This window comes from Clinocottus analis, unplaced genomic scaffold, assembly GCF_023055335.1.
Source record: "Clinocottus analis isolate CAN_PGR_092001 unplaced genomic scaffold, fCliAna1.0.p SCAF_18, whole genome shotgun sequence".
NCBI lineage: Eukaryota > Metazoa > Chordata > Actinopteri > Perciformes > Cottidae > Clinocottus > Clinocottus analis.
Genome location: NW_027175909.1, coordinates 5,594,797 through 5,619,151, shown reverse-complemented (window position 1 = coordinate 5,619,151; position 24,355 = coordinate 5,594,797). Strand labels below are relative to the sequence as shown.

The 24,355-nt window shown below is 43.4% G+C and overlaps 1 protein-coding gene across 5 annotated transcripts in view; it reads right to left on the bottom strand.

Annotated features, from left to right (window-relative positions):
• Nucleotides 1–24,355, bottom strand: part of ntng1a (netrin g1a) — a 94,147-nt gene that overhangs the window by 16,455 nt on the left and 53,337 nt on the right. For all 5 annotated transcript variants that reach the window (XM_068581491.1, XM_068581493.1, XM_068581490.1 and 2 more), the window contains exons 4-5: nt 12,686–12,858; nt 769–795 (exon numbers count right to left, since the gene is read on the bottom strand). In XM_068581491.1, the coding sequence (XP_068437592.1) occupies nt 769–795; nt 12,686–12,858 (200 nt within the window). The remainder of the gene's footprint in view (nt 1–768; nt 796–12,685; nt 12,859–24,355) is intronic.

Sequence of the window (24,355 nt, the reverse complement as noted above, 5' to 3'; positions counted from 1 at the left end):
AGTGTTCACAATATTGTCTTTGTCGTCATTTAACAGGTAAGTTGATCATCGGGGTTAATTTATCAGAAACGTGCATGTCTCTTTAACCCTCAGCCAGTCTGTGTGGGTCTGCGATCAGACAGGGGGCGGGGCAATTTGCTAATCAATCTGTTACCACGGAAACAGAGGATACCTGCTTCAAACGGGGCAACGAGTAAGAAGATAAAGAGAATTGAGCCAGGCTTTTGATGCACTTTGACTTGTTCAATACAATCCCATGGTCCCTGCATCACAGAGCCTTCCAGGCAGCGGTAACTTGAGACATGGCACCTCTCTTCTTCCTCCCCCTCCTGAGGGGCTACTGGTTGACGAAGATAATACCAGCCGAGGCGCTTGCGGCTCATATTAAAATGACCTCCTGTGACATTATACTGCCAGAGAGGTCTTGGCACTTTAATAAAGTCTAGATGCCATTTATTTATAATGCATGGGAGAGAAGGAAAAAAAATAGAAGAAAATATGTCATTCTGCATGCGGAGCCAGGCAAGTGTTATCTGGTTGAGTCTGGATAAAGTAAATTAATATACCCATATCGCGGCAATATAGCCCCCAGCTATTGCTTCTCTGTCTCCCCAAAAAACGGTCAACAGTTGAGTGATCCTTTTTCAGGACGATTGGAATCAGAAATGAACACTTGGCACCAAGTTCAGGGATGTATGGCGAAGCGTGGCACAATAGAAAAAGCAAAGCATCAAGCATTCATATAGTTCCTTTGTATTGTGTACTTACTAACTGGACCAATGTTATTAGGAATACCTGCAAGGGAGAGAGAAAGAGAGAAAACAAACCTTAAATTAAGGCATATAATTGGCCTTAAGGCAACAACCACAACACTTCTCCTTGAGACTAGCAGTGTATTGTTAGTCCTGCTATCCTCCCGCACAGTTGATTGGTTTCCCATCCCAACGCTCGTGATGCATCTTGATGAGCTGAACACACTTGAATTGACACAGTGGCATCTGAAACAATGCTGGTCTTCGGCATGATTTGAAAGTGTTGCCTCCTTCACGTTCAGCTCCACAGTTCTTTGGTTCCCTCCATTATTTCTGCTTTGATGTCCCCGATGTTGCCAGAAAAGGTCATTGCTGCCCACTGCCACAGCAAAAAAGGTGCACACCTAAAAACCAATTTAAGCAACCACGACAGGCTCACCGGCGGAGTCATATTTGAGTTATTCTGAAGTTAGAGGTGCTTAATTTGATATTCAGAGCATTAATATAGCAGCAAACCGCTATTCGCTATGGAAAGATATCGTGGAGCTGAGTCGCTCTCCCTCGTGTGTTGTTCTCCAAGCTTCTATGTTCTTTCTCTCACGTTTGTGATTTTAAAGCGTTCCCCACACGCTCGCTCTCGGCCTTATACGGCGGTTGCAGCTGGTAACGGCGTTCCTGACTGACGCCGCCGTCGCAGACGCCTCGCTACGGTTCACTATTAGCTCCGTCAGCACTGTCGTCATTGTTTTGTTAGCTGTGAGCTGCGGGTTCAGCCGCTGCCATGCTCAGAGCCGCGAGAGGCAATCATGACGTTCCCAAACTTTTCTACAGCACCTTTACAAAGTGGCACACGGCTTCAAGACACTTCGCGGCACAAAAGTCTTTCAAGACACGAGACAGAATTCTCATTTACACACACGGCACATTATAACATCAAATGACATCGGAGATGGCAAACTCTGCCTCTGATGCCAGAGGAGGACATGTCTTATCCTGCTGCCTGCCTGTCCATCTCTCCATCAAGCAATCCCTTGTGCCAGACAGCCACTGAGCAGATAATACAGTCTGTCTCCTCCCCATGGTGACCAGATCTTTCCCACACCAGGACGTTGGCTGGCTGAAGATCTAAAGGAGATTGAAACGTTCATGGGCTTCTAGCGTCGATCATTCCTCCATCTGATCTAACCACTGACATCTTGGTTTGGGAATTAATTAGGACCGCGGCGGCTTCAGACACCATGAAGCGCAGGTGGCTTTAGAAAGCTCTCTGCCATTTTTCACTGTTTGCATCTGTGTGCTACAAAGGGAACGTGGTCACACACTTTTTTTTATTTTTTTTAGAGGAATTTGCATTCAGGACATCGAGGCCAGCTCCACTATTTCTAATCATCTGTTTGAACGGCCCTCCCTCCCATTCGCTCTACCCCCTGCCCTCAATAAGGCAGCCTGCCCACGGAAACAAACAACGCCCTCGCCACGGGAAGAAGAAGCATGCTGGGCAATAGGAAAAATGTGCCCATGTAAACTAGAGAGAAAGAAATTTAAAGAAAAGGGTGCTTTCTTCCTCTCCTGCTCCCGGCTCTCCCGTCAGCTGCTTACTACCACGACTTGGAAGGAAAAGGCTGAGGAGGAATCTGTGCAGGATTTTTGGTCGGGCCTTTAATCTGATGGAGCCGTCACAAAATATCTCCAGTACCCAGGGGAAACATGAAGATTTCCTCAGTGTGTGTTTGTGTATGTGGACTTTGATCAAACTCCTGCCATTCAATCACTCTTCCCTCTGATCTCTCTGCCTGCGAGCTGAATTCTGGAGCCAAATCTGTGACCTGTCTGAGAGCTGCGAAGTGCTATGTGGACATATGGAGGAGGAGCGTAATGGATGTCAAGCCTCAAGGGGGTGGGCAGATGCTAACCAGCAGACGGAGACAAGGGCAAGGACAATACGAATCACAAAGTACACTTTGATTTGGCAGCATTGGTTCCGAGTGTCAGAATACACACTGATACCACATAAAAAAAGTATATGTCCATTGATATAGTGTTTGACTATTGAGGGTTTGTGGATGATGATGACAATTTTAGTAGAAATACAGCCGTCTGTAACTGAATCTTTGATTTTGGCCATTTGACCACTTTCTTTCATGGTGGACGATAACATGAACCACCTCATAACGTCTGTCTAAAAGAAGATGATACTACGAATTAAGAAGGAACCAGATGCAGCAAGCTTCTGTGGAATCAGGTTACATTTTCTATTCAAAGTGATTGAGATAAAGTGCCTCATAAATTCTTCAACGAAATGCGTGTCTATGTAATGTATTATATCAGAGACTGTTTACTCAACATGTTCCGCAAAAGCATCATAGCTTACCAACTATTACAGTTTCCCAAAGCAGTGTGCATGTGGTGAGTAAGAGCCATACTCTGAGTGTACAGTTTACAGAAAGGATTGTCTTTGTTCAACCAAAAACATGAGCAAAACATCCCTTTGTTTCCATGATATAATGTACGAGCCTGTCTAGCTAGCTGACTGTCTAAAGCCAACGGATAGGCTTCAACCTAAAAGTCTTGCTCTCTAGTGCATGAACTAACAATGTCACAAACAGATAAGCTCAGCAGCCAAACCTTGTTATGTGAGAGAGAACAGTCACACGCTTCTTTTACACACGCAACACGTAGACTAACTAGCTCTCTCCTGCAACACAAAGAACAATGCCGTGTCTTTTTTTTCCCATATTGTATGGACCATCGGCAGATGGGGATGTCGACCTTTTTTTGAAACGTTCAGCTTTACCCGTAGTCTTGCTACTGTTGCCTTCAGGTTCATATCTACCACCCCTTCCACAGAGACATCATCGTAACCAAAACTAGTGGCGAGTAGTTAATCTGCCTCGTTATCATTCTAAACCGCAATGTGCCGTGCAGGTGTGGCAAACTAACTAGAGGTAGCATGGATTATGTAAACGTATATACACAACATTGTATATGCTGTTTCAACAATATAGCATGCAACCAATGTAAGCTATCACAAACTATTTGAATGCATGCTGCTGAGCCAAACATTATACACCGGTTTCTCACAAGTCAAAAATGTGAGAATGCAATTGTTTGAGCTGTTTAAATGAACTGTGAAAAAAGAGAGAAAGAAACCCTAGTTAAGTAGCTGACGGTGCAAAAACAGTAACACAGGCACTATCTACATCTCGTCTGGCAGATTAGCAGGGGACTCACTACATTAAATGGGAAAGGGATATGCATATAAAACCAGAGAGCGCGAGGTGACTTCTATTTGAATGCATCACCAAACTGTAGTTTTCTGTAGTTTCGAGCGGAGAAAAAAACCTCATGAAGGGTTTCATACAGAGAAAATACACTGTGGTGCATAGTGCCAACCGTAATAAATGATGTTTACTTCCAGCTGAATGTCAGACATTGGAAGTGTTGAAACACATCACACCACTGTCAGGAAAAAAGTGATGTTACAAAGTCAAAATGACTTCTCATTTGACAAATGACCCTTTGTCAATTGGTCTAGTTCAGGGCCAAACTATATTTTCAGGCTTTGGAACACCAGTACCCTGTCAGTGCAATTATTCGCCGCTTTATGAACAACCTGTGGGGTTCGAGCAGATGTCCGGGATCCCATGTCGGGTCATTAGATTAATTTTCAATCACGGTCATTTCCAATCCCCTTCACCTGCCTGGCCCTGCCATTATGGGGCACGGCTGAAATCTAATTTTGTCCTATCGCACAGGAAGAGCATTAGGAGCTGCTTATGTTGACGATGTGCTCCATTGATTTTCATGAGTTGCGCAGGGATCACGGTTGCGAGCCATTGGGTGGTGAACATGATCTCTGAGGGGTGTGCGATTCACTGAACCTGATCCGTGCGCATTTGGGTTCAGCACATGCTACATCACACACACACACACACACACACACACACACTTATGGGCCTAAAAGTACAGTAGAGGGCCTGAATCATGAGGGGCATCAAGTGATGTACAATAAGTCTCACATCACAGAGCTGGGTGATTACAAGTCCCAGTGCTTGATGTTCATCCTTCACTGGTTCAGCTCCAGTTATGTTGTCATCCCTCCAAGACCATCACTGTAACCTCGCAAATGGATTATCAGAAACCAATGATGAAATGTTCTCCCCGTGGGCCTGTGGGCTCTAAATCGTTGGCATACATCCTATTTCCTCACTGAACAAGCTTATCGGCCATTTCATTCACCCTAGTCAAATTTGCCATATAAGATTTTACTGTCGAGAGCACATTCAGTCGTAAGACTATGTGTGTGTGTGTGTGTGTGTGTGTGTGTGTGTGTGTGTGTGTGTCATTACATTGTTTCTGTCAGTGTCCATTCTGCTTTGACCTTCAATGCGTCTCACCTGTTTGCCTTTGCGCTACCTGGCCTGCTCTGCTTATCTGCTGAATTTCCACCGCAGGCAAAGTTGGTAATTACTTTCCTTGGCTGCTATCATTTTAAAGCAATCCATCATCATCTGGAGCTCTTTGCCTATATAGAGCCCAGTGATGGTGACAGGCATTGCTAACTGGTTAGCAGCGGAAAGGCTGCCAAAAACAGAAGCACTCGGCATGCAACTTGATTGAATTCCTCAGGAGCAAAATTACGGCTTGCCTCGCCGGAGTGCCGAGCCCGCTCGCTCGCTCTCAATGTGTAGATCTGAATTGAAGGTGGCAAGTCTTAAAGTGCCCAGGAGCCGAGTTGGAAGAAGAACATTTTAAGATTTAAGGGAAGGAATGAGGTGTACGTCGGTGGTGGTAGCTATGGGGGTAGGAATGGAAAAAAAGGAAGAAAAAAAAAATCTGGAGATGGAAGAAACAAATATTTGAAAGAAAGATTACCGTCACAGCTGCACAGAGCCGAGATGTGGAAAAGACAGAGTAAACAAGCTCGGTCTCTGGGGTGGTTGGGGGTGTTGTGGGGGAGAGAGAGACAGAGAGAGAGAGAGAGAGAGAGAGAGAGAGAGAGAGAGAGAGAGAGAGAGAGAGAGAGAGAACGCCAGCATGAAACAAAACCAAGAGATGGAGCAGAAAAAAGCGGAGGAAGAAGAAGAAGAAGAAGTAGTAGAAGAAGAAGAAGAAGAAAAAAGGTGGTGGGGAAGAAGGGCAGAGAGAGCAAAAGAACGAGGGGCTGCAAAACAACAGGCAATGAGGTTTACAGAGGACAAAAAGAGGGGGTAAAATGGTATTTCAAATAGCTGTGGAGAAAGGAATGAAAGCATAGATGAGTGGGTGTTGTGTGTGCGGGAAATGGAGATGGAAGTGAGGCGATGTGCGTGCAGCTTGTGTGTGTGTAGATGCATAAACACATGGCACTAAATGAATACACAGCAGAGCTGTGAGCCTGATGATTTTACACAGAGCAAGCTGTCTCACAAGGCTCACTGTATTGAGAATTCAGAGCAACGGCACTCAAATGATATCACGTTTTAAAATAAGATCATCTAAAATTAATTTAGTTGAGATTGTAAATGTAATAAGTGCATTGGCAAATCGGCACTATGTGATTACATGAGTGCTTCATTAGTAAAGTAATGTGATTACATTTGTGCATTAGTTAGGAATGTGCTACCCAGGGCTCATTAAACCATTTTAATACCTATAATGAATATTTCAACGACTCATTTTTGGAGGCAATTTGCTCTGCTTGTGCAGCCCACACAAGTGAAACCTCACATCTCAGAGACCCATATACAGTAACGGTAGCTTGTCTTCACTCACTGAAGAATGAGATTTATTCTGCACTGGCGTTATCGGTTCCCGTGGGATTTGGTCTTGTGCATATAAGGTTTCTATACATATTTCAATGACAAGAGTCAAGATTAATCAGGAAAGCCTAAAGTTGTTTAGAGACGTTATCCTGTATATGTCTCCGCAAATGAGTGTGCGGCATTGTGTGTGCGCGTGTGTGCTTGGTCACATTTGCATGATCAGCGCCTCCCAGTTGGAGCAGAGGACTGATAATAAGCATCTGGTAGCTCTGAAATGAATGCACTAATTAGAGAACAACGGCAGAGGAAATATGTATCATTTGTAAAGTATGTCATTCAAAATGCTATGTGCTGTTATTGTGACTGTCTGCTCCAGATGTGACGTTGATTCTTTTTAGTTTCGTGAGGACTGCTTGGTTTCTGCAGTCAGTCAGTCAGAGGGTGGCGGGCCAATGTGGATCTTCTCTCCAGGCGGGGGATGAATCAGTACAGAGAAATCCACCGCGTGTCCACACCTTTCGACTGCTTTGATCAAAGGAGATCCGTGAACGCCGAGGCCGGCTTCAGCTAAATCTGAACAAGTGTCTCCTAATCCTGTCCTGACAAGGGAATCTACTCATGTTATCAAGCTGCAGGCGGAACAAATGAAAAGGTTTCTGAACTAATTTTGATTTTTTATTTAACTGAAATGATTTACAAAATTGATAAACAACTACTAAAAAGTGCCTCTTTTTCAAGACTATACGTTGTTTCTTCAAACAGATGGACTTGTGTTGAAATTACCATTTCAAGTGTCACCAAGAACATCAGGAAAAGGAAATGACTGCAGGTGTTTGGTGTCATTAACATATTTCCGCCGTCATCAACTCTTGAATATGTGCAAGGCTCTCACCATGCAGCAAGGTCGTACTCCTCCTATATCATTTATATATTTTTATATATTTTTCCGCTTTTGTCACAGTGCGCAGACGAGTCACAACCTTCAACAGTTTATGTTCATTCTTTCTCATAATCTCTGCTTGTCTTTCACTGGCGGCAACTTTTACATTTCCTACTGAATGAAAAACAAACTTTACCTATAGGTGAGGTCAGAATGCAACTTTAACTGGATGAATTATTCAATTGCTAATGTCTTTTGAAGATTTGAAAACGATTGATGAATAATGCATACTTTTCTGTGAATTCGGCAAATTAACGTTCTCATTAGAAATCAGCGAGTCACGTAAAACTGTTTGAGCACAATCGCTTTATCTGGATTACCCTGAAGACTTCAGGTGTGACCAAACACTTTTTGAAAAAGTGTAAAGCATTTTGAAAAATACATTTCTTCACTTTGTTGCCAAGTGTTGGGATGAGAAGAGTGATGCCGTTCTTGTGCGTTCAAGCTAAATATGAAACAAGACCGAAGAGACAATTATCTTAGTTTAGCAAAGAGACTGAAGCGGTGACTTTCTGGAGTCACCGTAGTAAAGACAAGACTCCTGGTCATCTTCCTTCAACACAACACACGTCTTTTTTGACAGATCGAGTGTGATGATGTCACCGCGCCGTGCGATACGATTGGCCAGGCGTCGATGCTTGCTGAGGAGTCAAGACTGGAACCGCTCGAGGTCGATGCCCAACCTGGACCAACCCTCTCCGCCCACACGTCTCATGCGATGCTGCGGGGAGTAATGATGCCGCAGTCTAGCAACACGGACGCACTGTCAGTGCTTTCCACTGTCTGTTCTGTTTAGTGGCCATTAGTGGAGCACACAGTCTGCATGTGAGTGTGTGTGTGTGTGTGTGTGTGTGTGTGTGTGCGCATGTCTGTACTTGTTTGATTTGAAGCTACTTCAAACCTTAATTTAAAGCAGCCTTGCTACTGATCCCATCGACGTTGGAGAGATTAAGCTAAACTAATCTCTCCAACGTGCTACACACACATGCAGGTGGCAAAGAAGTACAATTCAAAATCCAGTTTAAAGTGCATTTAATGATGCTTCCCTTCGATATGACATTCAGGATACATTTTTACTATTTGAAATCAACTTTTCAAAAGGCCACCCGTTACTGCCTCAACCCCCCTCCTCTCCTTTCCCTCCACCGCCGGCTCCTATCCTCCTCGTGTCCTCAGCCCTACAGTGAAATGAACTGCCATGGTTAATTCTCAAACTGATCCCTCTCCTTCTGTCTCCACAGAGGGAGAAAGCGAGAAGTGAGAGACGGGCGGGGTGTGGTGTGGTGTGGTGGGGGTGGGGTGGGGGAGGTGAGAGATATAGATGGAGAGAGGGAAAACGAGAGAGACGGAGCCACCCCAGAAGGCTGAGTTAGCTGTGACAGAGAGTGATGCCCACTTCCCCTCCTTCTATCTCCGCCATCCTTTTCTCTCTTCATCACTTTTTAAACCCTGATCTTCTTCTTCCTCGTGCCATTGTCAGACCAAATGCCCCCCCCCCCGTCCCCCTCTTCACTTCTCACCAACTCCCCACCCCCTGCGGATAATGATTCATCGATCTCCTTATCGCATCAGACGTCTTGATGGGCATAGTAAAAAGAAATTAAATCTTAATTAAATTTTCATCTTTGACAAATTTGTCTCAGAGGAGCTGCCATATGCTCACTGGGTTTGGGGGAAACATTGAGAGGGAAGGACACTATTGAAATTGGAGTTGAATGGACTTGAAAATTGCAAAACAGCACAAGGTGCATTTTTCTGTCAGCCTCTCTTTTCTATTCAGGAGGGATCACATTGCATTCTTATAGATTTTTCACTGCGTTATTACATTATGGATTTGTTCCCCTCCAAGACAAAGTATAATAATGCACTTTATACTAAGACTGTTTTTCATCACTTGCAGGGCAAAGGGAGTATGCGCGTGTGTGTCTGTGTGTGTCCTTGTGTAGTAGTTATGAATGTGTGTGTGAATGCTTTGAGAAGTGGAGGTCTGGATGAGCACCTGTGTGTGTGTGCGTGTGTGTGTGTGTGTGTGTGTGTGTGTGTGTGTGTGTGTGTGTGTCACCTTTTTTTTTTAATAATGTCCTGTCAATCTGGGCTCTGGGAATGGCCATTTCACTAACCCTTCCTAAGTCTCATAACGCGGATCCTCCGGGAGGCAGAATAAGTCACCAGCCGGTGGCCAAGAGTCCTCGAGCACCCGAGAGAAAGGCAGAAATCACAGCGGATGCAATAAAGGAACCGGCCGGGATCAAACTCGGGCTTTCAAATGAATGCCAGCACACTTGAACTTATAGCAGTGCTACTTTTCTCCCTACCGCTGCAACTTGTTCTCGTACCCAACTCGACACACGCTGGTCAGGGACCTCTCGGTGTCACTGGGTACATCTTGGCGTCGCGAAGGTTTAGGTAACACAACTACTCGTCAGGCTTAGCTTTCAGTCTGAATGAGTATGTTTGTTACGGAGCTGAAAGCCTGAAAAATTCTCATCAGCTATGTATCTAGCTAACGGCGCTAACAGTGACAGTGTCTACTTCAGCAGTGCACGTGGGGGCACGCTCACATGCTAGCAATGTCAACAAAACAGGGAGAAGACCCCATTATAAACACACATCCACACCCACACACACACAGAAGGAGAGCGACATCATTGTCGGCTCACTTCAGTGCCACTAAACTACCGTGTGTAGGGAGCGCTGGGTGACACGGTGTCCTTGTTTTGTTCATACCCCGGGAAGAGCAGCTGCTGTTTTTTTTTCTACTGGGGATCCAAATAAATAATGAACAGCAAGAGTTTGGGTATGTGTTGGAGAGAAAATAGAGGAAGTTGAGATTATATTACTGTATATGCCAAATGCTACATGTCTCGTAAACGAAAGTTTAGCTGTAAAGCCCAAAATCAAGACGGAAGGGTCTCATGCAAGTCCTATGTTATTAAATCTACTTTCTTTCCATGAAGTTCGCTCATACTCGGGATCGCTGCGAGTCAAATTCATTAATCGTAACTGCACAAAGTTGCCATAAATTGTTCGTTTTAAACGAACAGCATGAACGCTCCTCTCGTTCCACGCTGCGGAAAAAACGAAGCGTATTCTGCGGACCCAAACGAAAACTTATACAGGTTTATCACTTGCATGTACTACTTAAGAACTAATCTGTTCGTACGAGTGGTTCTTGTGTCATTGGGTTTTGTCACTTCATCCAATTACCTCGACATTTCTGTGAAATTGTAATAATCGGCATGCATAGACTCGAGTTATGTTCAAATACTTTTTTAGTGAGATCACAGAGACCATTCTTTCAAAGCTTTCCTGAGCGATTGTGTTCACGAGATCGGGCCAGACCCGAGGTCACAGCGACTTTGTGCTTTGACCTTTGACCCACAGAATTTGAATACGTACGGACAAACAGACATACGAACGCACAACTTAAAAACAAAACGCCTCGGGAGTCGGGACGTAAAAGCAACAAGAAATAGAGGAATAAGGAAATTGTGTCAAAAGTGTCACAAAGTGTGACACAATGTCCATGACGGTTAACATGCTGAGGCAGGTCTGTAATATCACAGTTTGTCCAACCACACACACTTTCAGTATTGAATCAGGGAATAGAAGGAACATTCTAACACTACAAATGATATACTATATATATTTATATATTCATTGCTTTGTTCATCATAAAATCATCATATCTCCTGCTCTTTCATTACAGCTTAATGCAATGCTTATAACTTTGTGTCCGCAAGTCCCTTTCCCCTTAAATATAGATAAACCAAGCTCGTAATTGAAACCTTAAGTGAACTGAAACATGACCCTGCACACTCGGTTTGTACATCCAGAGGAGAGCGTGTGCTCGGTCCTTTCAGCCAAAGCGCTGTCTCCGTGTCGTGGGTGTTTTGTAAAGGATGGGAAGACGGTAACGACGAATGAAGTCAGACATAGGTTATCTGCCTGCTGCTGCCTCTGGGCAGCCTTTTCTTGCACCTGTATTGGTGTGCAGGTCAGGTAGGAGGACTCTGTCTCCCAGAGGCTATATACCTACAGCAGCTACTGTACACTGCAACAATGCATTACTTAGATTTGCAGTTTTTGTGCATATTTAGTTGCCAATGTGGGGCAGAGCTTTCCCATGTATTAGAAAGAGTTTTAGACACTATAATTCAGTGTATCATCTTAATACATTTAGCAGCTGTGCTGTTGCTTGTGTGGTTTCGCTATCAGTGACTCTCAGTGTGACGTGCCAACTCAGCTCTCTTTGTAATGCAGAGTTCCCATAGTCAGCATTATTCAACACGATTTTGGACGTTGAATTAGAGCTACTATTGAGAGGATTTGGGGGTTTTATACGGCTATACGTCGCTCCATAGACCTACAGAACAGAGAGAAGAGCGGCCTGCTCACACTGTGCACTCTTTGACTGAACTGCATTTACAGACATTGGTTTTCCACAGGATTTGATGACGACGACTCACCACTGTCTTTGCTTCTCAATAAAACATTGTTAATTGCTTCACTTTTTTTTTTAACCTCACAACTCAATATCTCACTGTTAACAAGATGATTGTCAGAACATACATATATGACAGACAGACAGACAGACAGACAGACAGACAGACAGACAGACAGACATACATACATACATACATACACACACACACACATACATACATACATACATATATATATATATATATATATATATATATATATATATATATATATATATATATATATGTGTGTCTGTGTGTGTGTGTGTATGTGTGATTTCAATATATATATATATGCGTGTGTGTGTGTGTGTGTATGTGTGATTTCAATATATATATATATATATATATATATATATATATATATATATATATATATATGTGTGTGTGTGTGTGTGTGTGTGTGTGTATGTGTGATTTCAATATATATATATATATATGTGTGTGTGTGTGTGTGTGTATGTGTGATTTCAATATATATATATATATATATATATATATATATATATATATATATATATATATATATATATATATATATATATATATATATGTGTGTGTGTGTGTGTGTGTATGTGTGATTTCATGGGAAATCTCCATTCTTTACAGACTTGAGCTTGTAAAAACTATACCAACACCTGCTGTCATGCGACTCATCATTTTAATTACTCAACTTGTCTGTGGTGTGTGTGTGTGTGTGTGTGTGTGTGTGTGTGTGTGTGTGTGTGTGTGTGTGTGTGTGTGTGTGTGTGTGTGGGTACTCACAGATATTAGCTGTGCCCTTGGGAATGGGCAGGTAGGAGCCAGCACTCCACGCTCGCCCCTGGTAATTCTTCTTACAGCGGCCACAGTCGGGCCCAGTGGTGTTGTGTTCACACTCGCAGCCCAACTTCTCTTTGTCATATACACAGCTGTTGGCGTGAAGGTTGCACTTGCACCTGTCAAAGAGGGAGAAGGGTGGCGGAGGATGGGAGAATGGGGGGTTGAAAGAGGACAAACGCGTCAACATGACTGAATTTTCTGGCTCCGAATGAACAAGCGACAGCTTTTATTTTGTTGGACAATGCGGCTGAAGGGCAGCGTGTCCTTGACTGGCTAACGGTGGCACTGGAACACAGTCGGGAGCGGCTAAAACAGTTGCTTCTCCAAACTTCAAGAGGAGCTAGTTCAAGGGAGGCAGGCGGTTGCGCGAACAAATCTGGCATCATTATTTCCTCCCTGGTCCCCTCCCTCCCCCCTCCACTCGGGGAAGGTAGTTCAGTTTTAATTGTCCCACTGGAGGATGCTTAATTGCAGTAAGGTCACAGTCGATGGACGAGGGAAGATCAGGAGGGAGAGAGGGACAAAGAGGTGCGAGAGGAAGCTGAGGAAAACGAGCCACGTTAAATTGTGGAACAAGCGCCGGGAGAGCGAAGGCACCCAGGCTTTTAGCCCTGCGACGGCAGGAATAGCTCAGAGCTAGCCAGAGGGCGGCATGGAGCAACAGCACGGCTACGGTCGCTGTGACAAATGAATACGAGATGAGATCTCAGGAGCGTATTTCCAGTGTGGAGAGCGGGACTCCCTCAAGGTGCACTAAATCCTCACTCGCATCCTGCTCACCCGAACCTTCATTTAACAATAAACTCAGCAAATTCATTTTCTGCTGTGGCTGGATGTGCATTGAGGGGATATCCATCCGCTCAATTAATTTATGATCCTCCTGCAGCACAAAGTACTCCGAGGAATACAGAGAATTGTAAGAGCTCTTTTTGGATAATATTGCAATCAACGCATTCTCAGAACCAACTCATGAATTACGGATGTCTGGTCAGCAGCCCTTTGCCTCCAACCAGGGCGCTCGAGGTGCTCCTCTAACGTCAGTTTACACATGTTTTGTCAATTCAAAATAGTTTTCCTGCGTAGATTTATTTTGTTTTTTAGGTTTAAAACAAAAAAAGGGTGTAGGAAAAAGTAATGGTAATTGTTCAAATGTCAATGTTTTGTTCTGTAAAATAACATTGTAATGAAGCATCATGCATTTCAAGATAGTCAATGGGTTTTTGAATGGTTTTAATAAAAGAATAATTCTCAGTACATTGGCAACACTGTATAATAGCTTCACATTACGTAGTATTAGTATTAGTAATTAATTAGATTTATAAAGCATTGTTTCAACATGAACACTCATGCAATTCATGAACACAGTTACATAGGCTTTGTAAATGATGAATTAAGTGTTTTTTACGCTTTATTCATGTTAAATAGTATGTAATGATTAGATTATGAAGTCTAAGCAAAAGATTATTTGTTCCTTTTTCTAGAAAGGCTGTTGTATGTTCAGTAATTGTGCTGATGTCCAAGTACGAGAGCGTTGGGACCAGAACTGGACTCTCTGACGGCGTCACCTGTAACGCTGCGATGTGAAGCGATGCTCTCCCGAAACATACAGACAAAGATGCTTGATTCTCAAAGATAACCTTATTGTTTCCAAAGCGCACCCTGAGTCACGACACAGCGGCGATGCCAACACTACAGCAACTCACAAGAAAAACTGGAAATCGGACTTCTGACACGCATGAGTCATCCTCAAATTATGGAGCTGTAGCGTCGCTTATTCCGGGATGAAATGCTCGGAGGCAGACAAAATGAAACATGTTTTTATAGTAACAGAAATTGCAGATATGGTAGCCAGAATTTAACAGTAATAAATATGGCAGACGTTACTATTGCGGTAAAATGTATCATTAGTTCAGGTGATTTCGAGGTTGTTGTGTAGCGATGACACGGATACCCCACAGTCTGGTTCCTCAGTGTCTGGCCCTCTGTTACAATATCCAATCTGCTCCACCACAGCTTAGTTTCATCCGAGCAGAAATGTAATCACGTGGAGGAAAAAAGCAGAGTCCTTAAACCCCTCACCGCTCCTTGACCCGTACCCTTAACACATCTGCTCTTCCCCCCAAATTCAAGGGCTGTCTGCTGACTCGGGTTGGGGTCTGATATCTGGTTGGGTTTTAGATCCTCTTCCAGGTTGACGAAATGTAAAAGAGACACACTCTTTAAAATCACTCTCTGATCTAATCCCCAAAAAGCACACAGTGTGTGCGTGTGCTTTTTGGGAAATATCATATTTTTCCACACTAATCAGAGCATTAGCTCTGATTTTGGGCATGCCATATTTGGAGTAAGTAGCTTATGAAACATAAGGTATGCAGAAGTAAGTAGGCTACACCTGATATTTCTTTCCTCGTGCCAGATATATTTTTAATCAGCATATTCATATCCGTCATACGGCTCACACTCTAACACACTACACAACTGTGGTGTTTCTGCCTAACAAAATGCAATCCAGACAGCTCTTTGTATTTTAAATATCTTTTTCAATTTGTACATTTAAGCAGTGAGATCCCTTTGAAATGCCATATGTCTTCTGCCCGGGAGGCCTGGTCAAGCAAGTCAAAGTTGTTTTAAATACACGGTTACGAGTACAAACGGGGACAAAAAAAACATCACAAAGATAAAAATACCAAACACAACATCAGACACAAAACCTACAGGCACTGGTATATACTAGTATTTTCAAAGAAATAGGAGCGAAAACACTTTTCTTTATTGGAGTCTCTCAAGGAATCCACTTTGAGGAGCTCCACTGTGACATCCGTTTGTAGCACAGGACTACATCGTCCACAGCTATCATAGTAATATGTAATATCCAGTCGCCACTGAGACTTAGAGGGAATTGATTGAGAAAAAGTGGCTGGAGTTGAGTCAGTGTCCATTAGCGGCTAAAATCAAGCCAAGATCAGAATCGAGTCCCTGTTCAAAGAGCTTTCTTTCCTTCTCCGTTATAGAAAGTCTGCCTTTTTAGTGTGTGTGTGTGTGTGTGTCTGAGAGAGCGAGAGTGGTGGGCAGAGGATGATGTGGTGGGAAACGACTTCACACGGAGCCCTTTGTGGTTTAACCTTCAGCTTCTTTTAACATCGCCAACATTTTAATCAGCATCCAGAAATGATAGCGCCGCCGGCATAATGATGGAGACCGCCAGCGAGGCCCTGAGGGCCTCATATCCACCAGTGTTGTTTTGCTGCCAATCAGCAGTGGCTCTTGAATGTGAACACCGGGGGAGGCTCCCTTACTGCTGCACCAGCAACAACGGCTTCAGAGAAGGAGCCAAGTAAACGTGGATTTAACAGCATTTTAATAGCAAATTTCCTCCGGGGTTCCCTGTGCGTAGTGTTGTGTCTTCATTTCCTTTTGCGCCTGCTTCACTTTAAAAGCTTGGTGGGTTGTCTCCTCCCAACTTCTCATCAGCCTTTGTATCATCCACTTCACTGCTACTCCATCCACCTGGTAGTCTGTCCCTGTTAGCGCCAGCATCTCCCACTAATACATATTCATGGGGCTAAGGCTTCTTTGTTTTTTGTGTGGTGCTCTCAAAGTGATATTGCTTGAGGCATTATTGAGAGAGCCCGCCACCGCCTGGGAGCTAAAGGTCCTGATATGTATTCATAAAATTACCCATGAGGCTATGAGCTCAAATTGCTAGACAGGCAGAAAAAAAAAAAAAAAAAAAACAGGGAAAAAAAAGTTTTGATTCCATTTTGTCTGCAAACATTCTCATATTTGACGAGAGTTTAAAGTTCTCCTTGAAATGTGGGAGACGGAAGATATTGTCGAGCTCAAATGTATTATTGTTCTTCATCCCGGTGGAAATGTGAGGCCGCTGAGACTTTAGCTTACCTGGAGCAGTGTGCCGGTGACCTCTGCAGTAATGGGATTCTGATTGACACCATGGGTGCAGACGACATATTGCGCCTTCCCTCTGATGATGCCAGCAACAAAAACAGAGCGACACAATGCTCCGTTTCTCAGAAGAAGAAGAAAAAAAAAACAGCCTTTTCCTCTCAATCACTCCAGCCATTATCTGCATGATTCCATTCAGCCGAGTTCATTCCCCGACATTGCTCCATTCTGCTCGGTGCGGCTTCAAAGCCAAGAGTATCAGCCACTAATTGATAGTAATTATCCATAATCCAAGCCTACAACATCCCCGACGCACAAAGCTGCTGATCCCAACAAATTGAGCAGACTAAACTCAACATGGTCCTTAAGTGGGTTAACTAAGTGAAGCAATTAAAATTCAATCTAACGGCCAGGTGTTTGCATACGCCAGCCAATTGGGTCAAACACTTTGTTCATAAACACTTTTTTTTAAAGCTGTTGGAGGGCGAGTGGCTGAATGATGAAAATGAAATATAGAAAACACAGGAGTAAATGTTTAAAGGCCTTGACGCGTGTGTTTGTGTGCAGACAATGTGTCAGTGGAATTGATGATTACACAACATACACAGAAACACCCTTTTGTCACAATAAGGAAGGAGAGTACCGATGATGTGAACGTGTTCCCACAAGACTGATAACACACACCCCTCACTGACGCACACACACGCACACACACACACACACACCCCTCTAGCCATATAACTCCTACCCATTGACATGTAGCTTGCAGCGGACGTCTGTATTGGCTTAAAACAGATCAGCCTGTCTGCTAACGTGTTACCTGCTAATTGCCTCCTCTACCTCTCTCTCTCTCCCCCCGGCCTGCAGTGCATTGTGGGAAGTGGAAGGAGGGAGATATCAGCACCGGCTCTCCCGGGATGGATCTCAGACCCCAACTTCCGTTTAATTATATCCTTCTTTGCCAGACCTCCTCTCACTAGAAAGTGGGCAGTTAGAGGAAAGCGGAGGCTGTGAGAACATCACGGTGAAATTTCTGCATTAGTCGTCTCTGCAAATGTTTTTTTTCAGGTTTGAGAAAAACATGTATTTACAGAGCTACTGCATGAAGAGACATCTTATTCAGTGGACACATATGCAGTTCAACTTATGTAAGCTTACAGATATTGCTGAATAATTTACATGTTTAAGTATAGTTCAGAGGCTGCGCTGCTCAGTGTATCTATAGCTCGGCACTATCAACAGTTTGTACATGGGCTGAATATTGTGAGGCAGTCTGAACACAGTTACATTCCTTTAGACTTTTACAGCATCGAAAACGCTGTCAGGCAAAACCTCTACAATATTGAGCTATCATACAGGAACATCTCAATCATTTATAAAGTGCACATTTTGGTCTGGTCTGGCTGCTTGTAACCGCTGGAAATTATGGCTTTAAAAAAAAAAAAAAAGCCAGAAAAATCTCTGAGATTAAATTGCAGCACTTTAAAATATTGTAATGATTGTTTTGGCGAGCTGATGTGTTCCTAAAAATATTTCATTATACATCCAAAAAATATAATCTCGCAAAACAAAAACGGGACGTAAAATATAAACCATTCGATAGCAGCCGGGATAGCAGAGCAATACTATTTAGTGATCCTGCACCACGAGTTCAGTCCATCTCCTGTTCCCCGCGTGGAGCTAAATGTGCCATCTGCCTGCATCAATCCATCCGGGCCATCCATCTATCGAATCCTCAGCATTACTAATGTATGCAGGTGGACATGCTATCCAAGCAGGAGTCAATCAGGAGGTCTTTACTGCCTGTGACATGCCAAGCCTGTTCAATAGAATCGACATGCTGGGCCTCACTGATACTGCTCTCAGCTAAAGACTATTGGACCCGGCGACAGAAAATGCACTGCGGAGGAGAGAGAGAGGGAGAGAGAGAGAGAGGAAGAGAGTGAGAGAGAGAGAGGGAGCTCCATCACTGGGAGCGTGGTGCCATACAGATTCAAGCCGAGGCCAGGTGGAGACGAGATATGAAGCGATCTTGTCATTTCATGAGCGCCATCGCTGACTGGAGCCCTTAAAGGAAGTAACTCCCCAAAGATCCGGCAGCATTGATCCGCTTGGGTCGGTAGCTAGTCCACAGACTGGGAGAGGTTGGACTGCATTTGACCTCTGTGTGTGTGTGTGTGTGTGTGTGTGTGTGTGTGTGTGTGTGTGTGTGTGTGTGTGAGAGAGACAGAGAGACTAATGTAGCAGCATAACACCTCACCTACTGTCACACCTTTTGTCAATAATCTAACATTTTTGTGGAAACAAGTTTACATTTTGTACCCAGCATCACCAATTTATTTAAGTTTTTTTTGTGTGTGTGCGTTTCATGTTGTGTTTTTAATTGTATGGAATAAAACAAAGATACAAAAAGGTACAAGTCTGGTGTCACTTTCTAAATGACAAGCAATCTCAGGAAAGAGCAGTGAACTATTGAATTTACTCAATACAAATAAAACATTCAAATAAGCACATTAACATTAACCGAACAACCAAGCCCAGTGATGAGAGTCATTTTCCAAAGAAAGTTGCTAAATCTAGCGAAAAGGTTGGCAAGATGTTATGAGAATTTTGACAAAATATCACAAAATGGTTTCTGAAAGCGTTGACCACCTCTAGTTCTAATTGTCTTCATCTTGTTGCTGCCGGCTCATGTCACCAACCATTAAACTTTGGCAACCTTATCCCTTGTTACATAATCCCACAGTCTGGAGCAGACATCTCCCATGGCTGCGACCACCAGGGGCCAGAATGTGAAACCAGGGAAGGACCCAAAGAGCAGGTGTAATTACCCAACATGTTGGCAGCTTCCCAGCGAGCAGAGAAGTTCACTTTTTCCCTCTTGAACCCTGGACGAGGGTTATAGTAGCTTGGGTAGCAATGGTGTTCAGCCTCTGATGAACCAGAAGTAGGAACGCTAAACCAGAGTCTGCATGGCGATTAATGAGAAAGTTATGCCACGTAAATAATTGCTTGCAGGAGTACATGCATGTGTGTGTGTGTGTGTGTGTGTGTGTGTGTGTGTGTGTGTGTGTGTGTGTGTGTGTGTGTGTGAGAGAGAGAGAGAGAGAGAGAGAGAGAGAGAACGACAACAGAGATGATTATCCAGAAAGAGAGCTTCGTTGGTGCGTGTTCACATGTGGGCAAGAATTGTGGCAGTTTTTAAGCTTTAATGAGTTTAACTTTTGTGCTGCCAAATTAACAGAAAGAGCACAGCACAAAGTAATTGCATGTTTGGGTTCGTGAAATATGTACCAGCCATGCAGACTGCAAACCATGGTAGGGACAATTTAAATTAGGCAAATGTCCCTGAAAGTGATTTACTGCTGCAGATTGACTGTTGTATTGGAAAAGTGGATTTGCTTTAACATCTGTTTTATGTGAGCATGAGAAACCAGAAGAGAAAGATTGGAGGAACTGTGCGTTCAACATGTCAGCAGCAGCTAGATTACTTTGCAAACTAAGTGGCAGAATATTGCAGCAAAGTAAAAGGCGCGCGCTAAGTGCGCTTCACGGTGAAGCGCGCTGTCCGTTCAGCGCCACACACCACAAACCACAACACAAGCAGGCAGACCAACAACGCGTCACGGTAAGGAAGTTAAACATGTGGGGTTTTGTTTTCTTCAAATGAGTTTCACGTAAGGATAGCTTTGAGATGCACTATCGCATTTGTATGGGGGTCCTCACGCTAGCAAAATCACAGCTAATCGACACGGCTAAAAACTGCATGTTTGCTTTAATGTACAATACTGGAGGCGGGCGGTGTTCAGTATGGACGAAAAATGTAAGAGATGGGAATTTTATATAAGTGTTCATTGGAATTGATTCATCATGGCAGATGTATTTTTTTTAATCGGGGAAAAGAAGGTTTAAAACTGGCATATAGTTGTTTTATTGGGCAGAGAAGGAGGGAAAGAGAGGGAAATTAGAGTATTGGCCTGCTCATCATCGACACACAACATGTCATCTGAGAGACAAAAGCAAACGCGATTGCAGCAAAGGATGCAGAGATATAGAGCGCTCTATGGGAGCTGTCTGTTCAGCGCCACACGCCAGCAAAGCTTAACAGAAGTCTGGTTTGCCTTTTTACTGCAGCGTTTCTATGGAACCAAGGACACCAGAATCTGGTCTAAAAAAAATCTTAAAAATGTAGGAATCACAAAACTATTTCACATCTTTATTTATTTGAATTCAAGGAAGCCTTTTCAATTGACCTTTCTGAAGTCACCAGAATGTTATTGAACAGTAGGATGAGGCTTCCAAGCGGGGCAGTGATAACCAGAAGAAGAAAAAGAAAAATTGCATAAGAACAGACAAATGGATCCTTTCCACATAATCTTGTATTTAAAAATGATGTTTTATTTCCAGCAGCATGAAGCATTATCTTTGCTCAGTTTTGTCCCAAATATGCACAGTACACATTTTAAAAGTATCACTTATTAATATCAAGTCAAATTGTTTTGACTGCTTAAAAATAGCACGGGAATCTGCATTCCCACACTGGATTCAAACGGCGTGCACATGCACCGGGGACTCACAGAAAATGACTTATTTGTAGACGGACCTATTGGCTGAGAGCCTCCAATCACCACCATCTCGCGTCATAATCCCAATCACCACCATGTAGCATCATAATCCCAATCACCACCTTCCATAATCCCATTCATCTCAGCCGTCACCACTGAGCCATCGTGCTCCAAAGAGCAAAAGGTCTGAGGACATTCAGAACATCACGTTTTCTTTGTTTGACTGTTATTCTTCCCTTCCTTTGTCAAGTGCGGCTCCTTTTGTATGCTCCTGTTCTGCTTGGAGGCCAAAGCGCCGGCGGTTGGCCATACATAATGAGCGACTGCATTCATTGGCCCTCCCAAAAAGATAACTCGCTCACAATCGCTTTTCATGACTCAATGATCCCATTATCAAGCCGTTTTTATTCATCACTCCCTGTCGTCTTCAGATCAGAATCAAATATCTCGCTTGGGGAGCTTTGGGATCTTACCACATCCGCGATGTCACTGCGCGTGCGTTTGTGTGTGTGTGTGTGTGTTTGTGTGTGTGTTGTGTGCACACAAGGTGAATTAAACAAACAGGAACAGTATGGTGACGCTTTCAACACTTCTCCCTCTGTTAGCAATATCTGCAGCTTCAGCTTAAGTGTGGAAATACTGCCATATGGTGTTTTCTTCACTGACGAGGCGCTCGTCTAATGTCACCCATGCCGATATGGCTGGCTCAGTAGGACGTCTGACTGACGAGAGGGCGGCCAACGCTTCTTTTTTCGGGGGTATTATTATTATTATGTATTACTTTACAACTCATCAAACAACGTTCTTTCATTTGGGTCAAGGTGAGGCCTTCAGGTACCCTTGAATCAGTTGTCAGGTCTTATGTAATTTTCACATCAATAAGTCATCACATTCATTTTAAGATCATAGCTAAAAACTCGCCCATAAAGCAATACAGTAGATACACATTACTGTGTGGAGGCACAGAGTGACATAAGAAGATTGTCTTATTGCACTAAAACGTCATCCTATCGTCAAACAATGACGTCAGTATTGGACAATTCTGTAAAAACCCTGGGTTTTTCTGATTGGTTTTCCTTTTTCCGTTTGATTTTCTTTGTACATCTAATGCCAACATGTTTGAAACTATTGCTTTCTACAATATCTAACTCGTAGATATTGGATCATATTGGGGAGATGGCAAATAAGCCATGGTTAGTACACGTGTGTGGTACCTACTTGGTTAAACTTGATTAAACATCTCCTCCACCCTACCAGTTACCAAATCCTCCGTGTGGTGGTGGAGGCTGCACGTGAAGGAGAGGTCAATGAGGGGATTAGTCACGGGACCCTGACAGGAGGGCCCATTATGAGGGCCGCCGTAGCCCACAAAGACAGGGGGAAGACGCGTTGGGGGGAAAAAGGGCCTCTCCATTAACGAAATGGGTCACCCCATGAATGTTGAATGTGCTCTGTCGACAGTGAGGAAGAGAGGGACGCCTCGGATATGACTGGTTTCAGTGCCTGAGACCCCTTTCTGGCACAATGGAGGGAAATTGGCTCGCCCCTTACTCGGAGGTAAAAAGGCTTCATGAGAAATCAGATCAGAAAAATGGCTCACTGTACCCTTTTGAGATTGTCATGATTTTAATGTACCGTCACGGTAAACAGTTAGTAATTAATCATTTGCTTTCTATGGGGTAGTAATGTATGGATCATGACGGGAATCAGAGATGCTGCCCGCATTATCTTTATGAGTGTGTATGTGGGGATTTTAGATTGAATTCCTGCTGAACTAGATTTGGATTTATGGAACAAATAAGGGATGGATATTGCCTGGAGGATATGCACACACGCATGCAAGCCCATTTGCACACACACTCACACAAACTCACACACACACACACACACACACACACACACACACACACACACACAGAGAAAAGCCTAAGTCGTAGGAAGGCTGTATATGATGCCACCGCATTCTATATGAACCAGTGAAGCGTGAGTCCTCTTGCCATGCAGGGCACATCAACAGTGCATTCTTCTCGTCCATGACTTTCCAATCTTTTGTGTGTGCAGCTACTAACAACGAGAAAACCCACAGGGAGAGAAATAAATGCACAGAATATAATATCTGTATTATCAGCAGGGCAGCCCTCCATAAGGAAACAAGTGTCTCAAGTTGAAGAGTAAACTTTGCCTTCTGAAGTGAAAAAATGGATGTTGCTTCATCCCTGAGAAGGGGAAAGGGATCTGTTGAGGCGACGCGCCTCCTGTCCTCCGCTCCACTGATACAATCTTTATGTCACTTGTAGCTTTGCTCCTCATATCTCTGGACTCGGTCGATTCCTCCAGCCTGTGATAAATAGTCAGGGATTGGTTTGTCCACCGTCTGGGGGGTTCAATGTCAGTGACATCGCTGCTAGTCGCTGGATTTTATTTGTACATAAAGCTCTCAGTGTACTTGATTTTATCTCACGACTGAGCGGTTCTGTAGCGTTTACAACGTCACAGGGATTTGTTTTTCATGTCGGTCGTCACTGTGAAATACCAACATCAGTGGTTTTTGGTACGTGAAGAAATGTGAAAAGAAAAAAAAAAAGTGTACGATGTAAATTTCCTTTTTTCCGTGGATCCTTTGGACACTGATGTTAATGACTGGTTTCCCGTTTAGTTTATCACGATATTCGGCTGTGCACACAAGCACAGCAATGCAGAAACAGAGCAATCCTCTCACAGAGGCAATGGAGAGGAACGCTGCAAGCTCGCAAACTAGCATGTAAACAATGCATGAGTTCAAATATTCAGATTTTTGAGTGAAAGGTTTGTTCGACCTTTTGGTTAAATATAAGTATATTTTCTTTCAAAAAGGCTTCTGGTTATCTTTAATTTAGCTGAAAAACTAAACTTTCCTAGTTGTTTTTGTAAAGAAGTTGCTGTCAAAGAAGATAGTCTACTTACTACTGCTATTCTAAATAAATAAATGAAAATCGTGTTAAGAAAGCTTCTACTTTTATTGCAGTGAAACTTTTTATTTTTCAGCTTTATCTTTTTCAAAAGCTAAGACTTTCACCTGTGTGCCTCTCCTCACACACACACTACTGTACGCCTGCAGTGGTTTCTATAGGCAGCGTCCTTTATCAAAGCGTGCACCAACTTTATT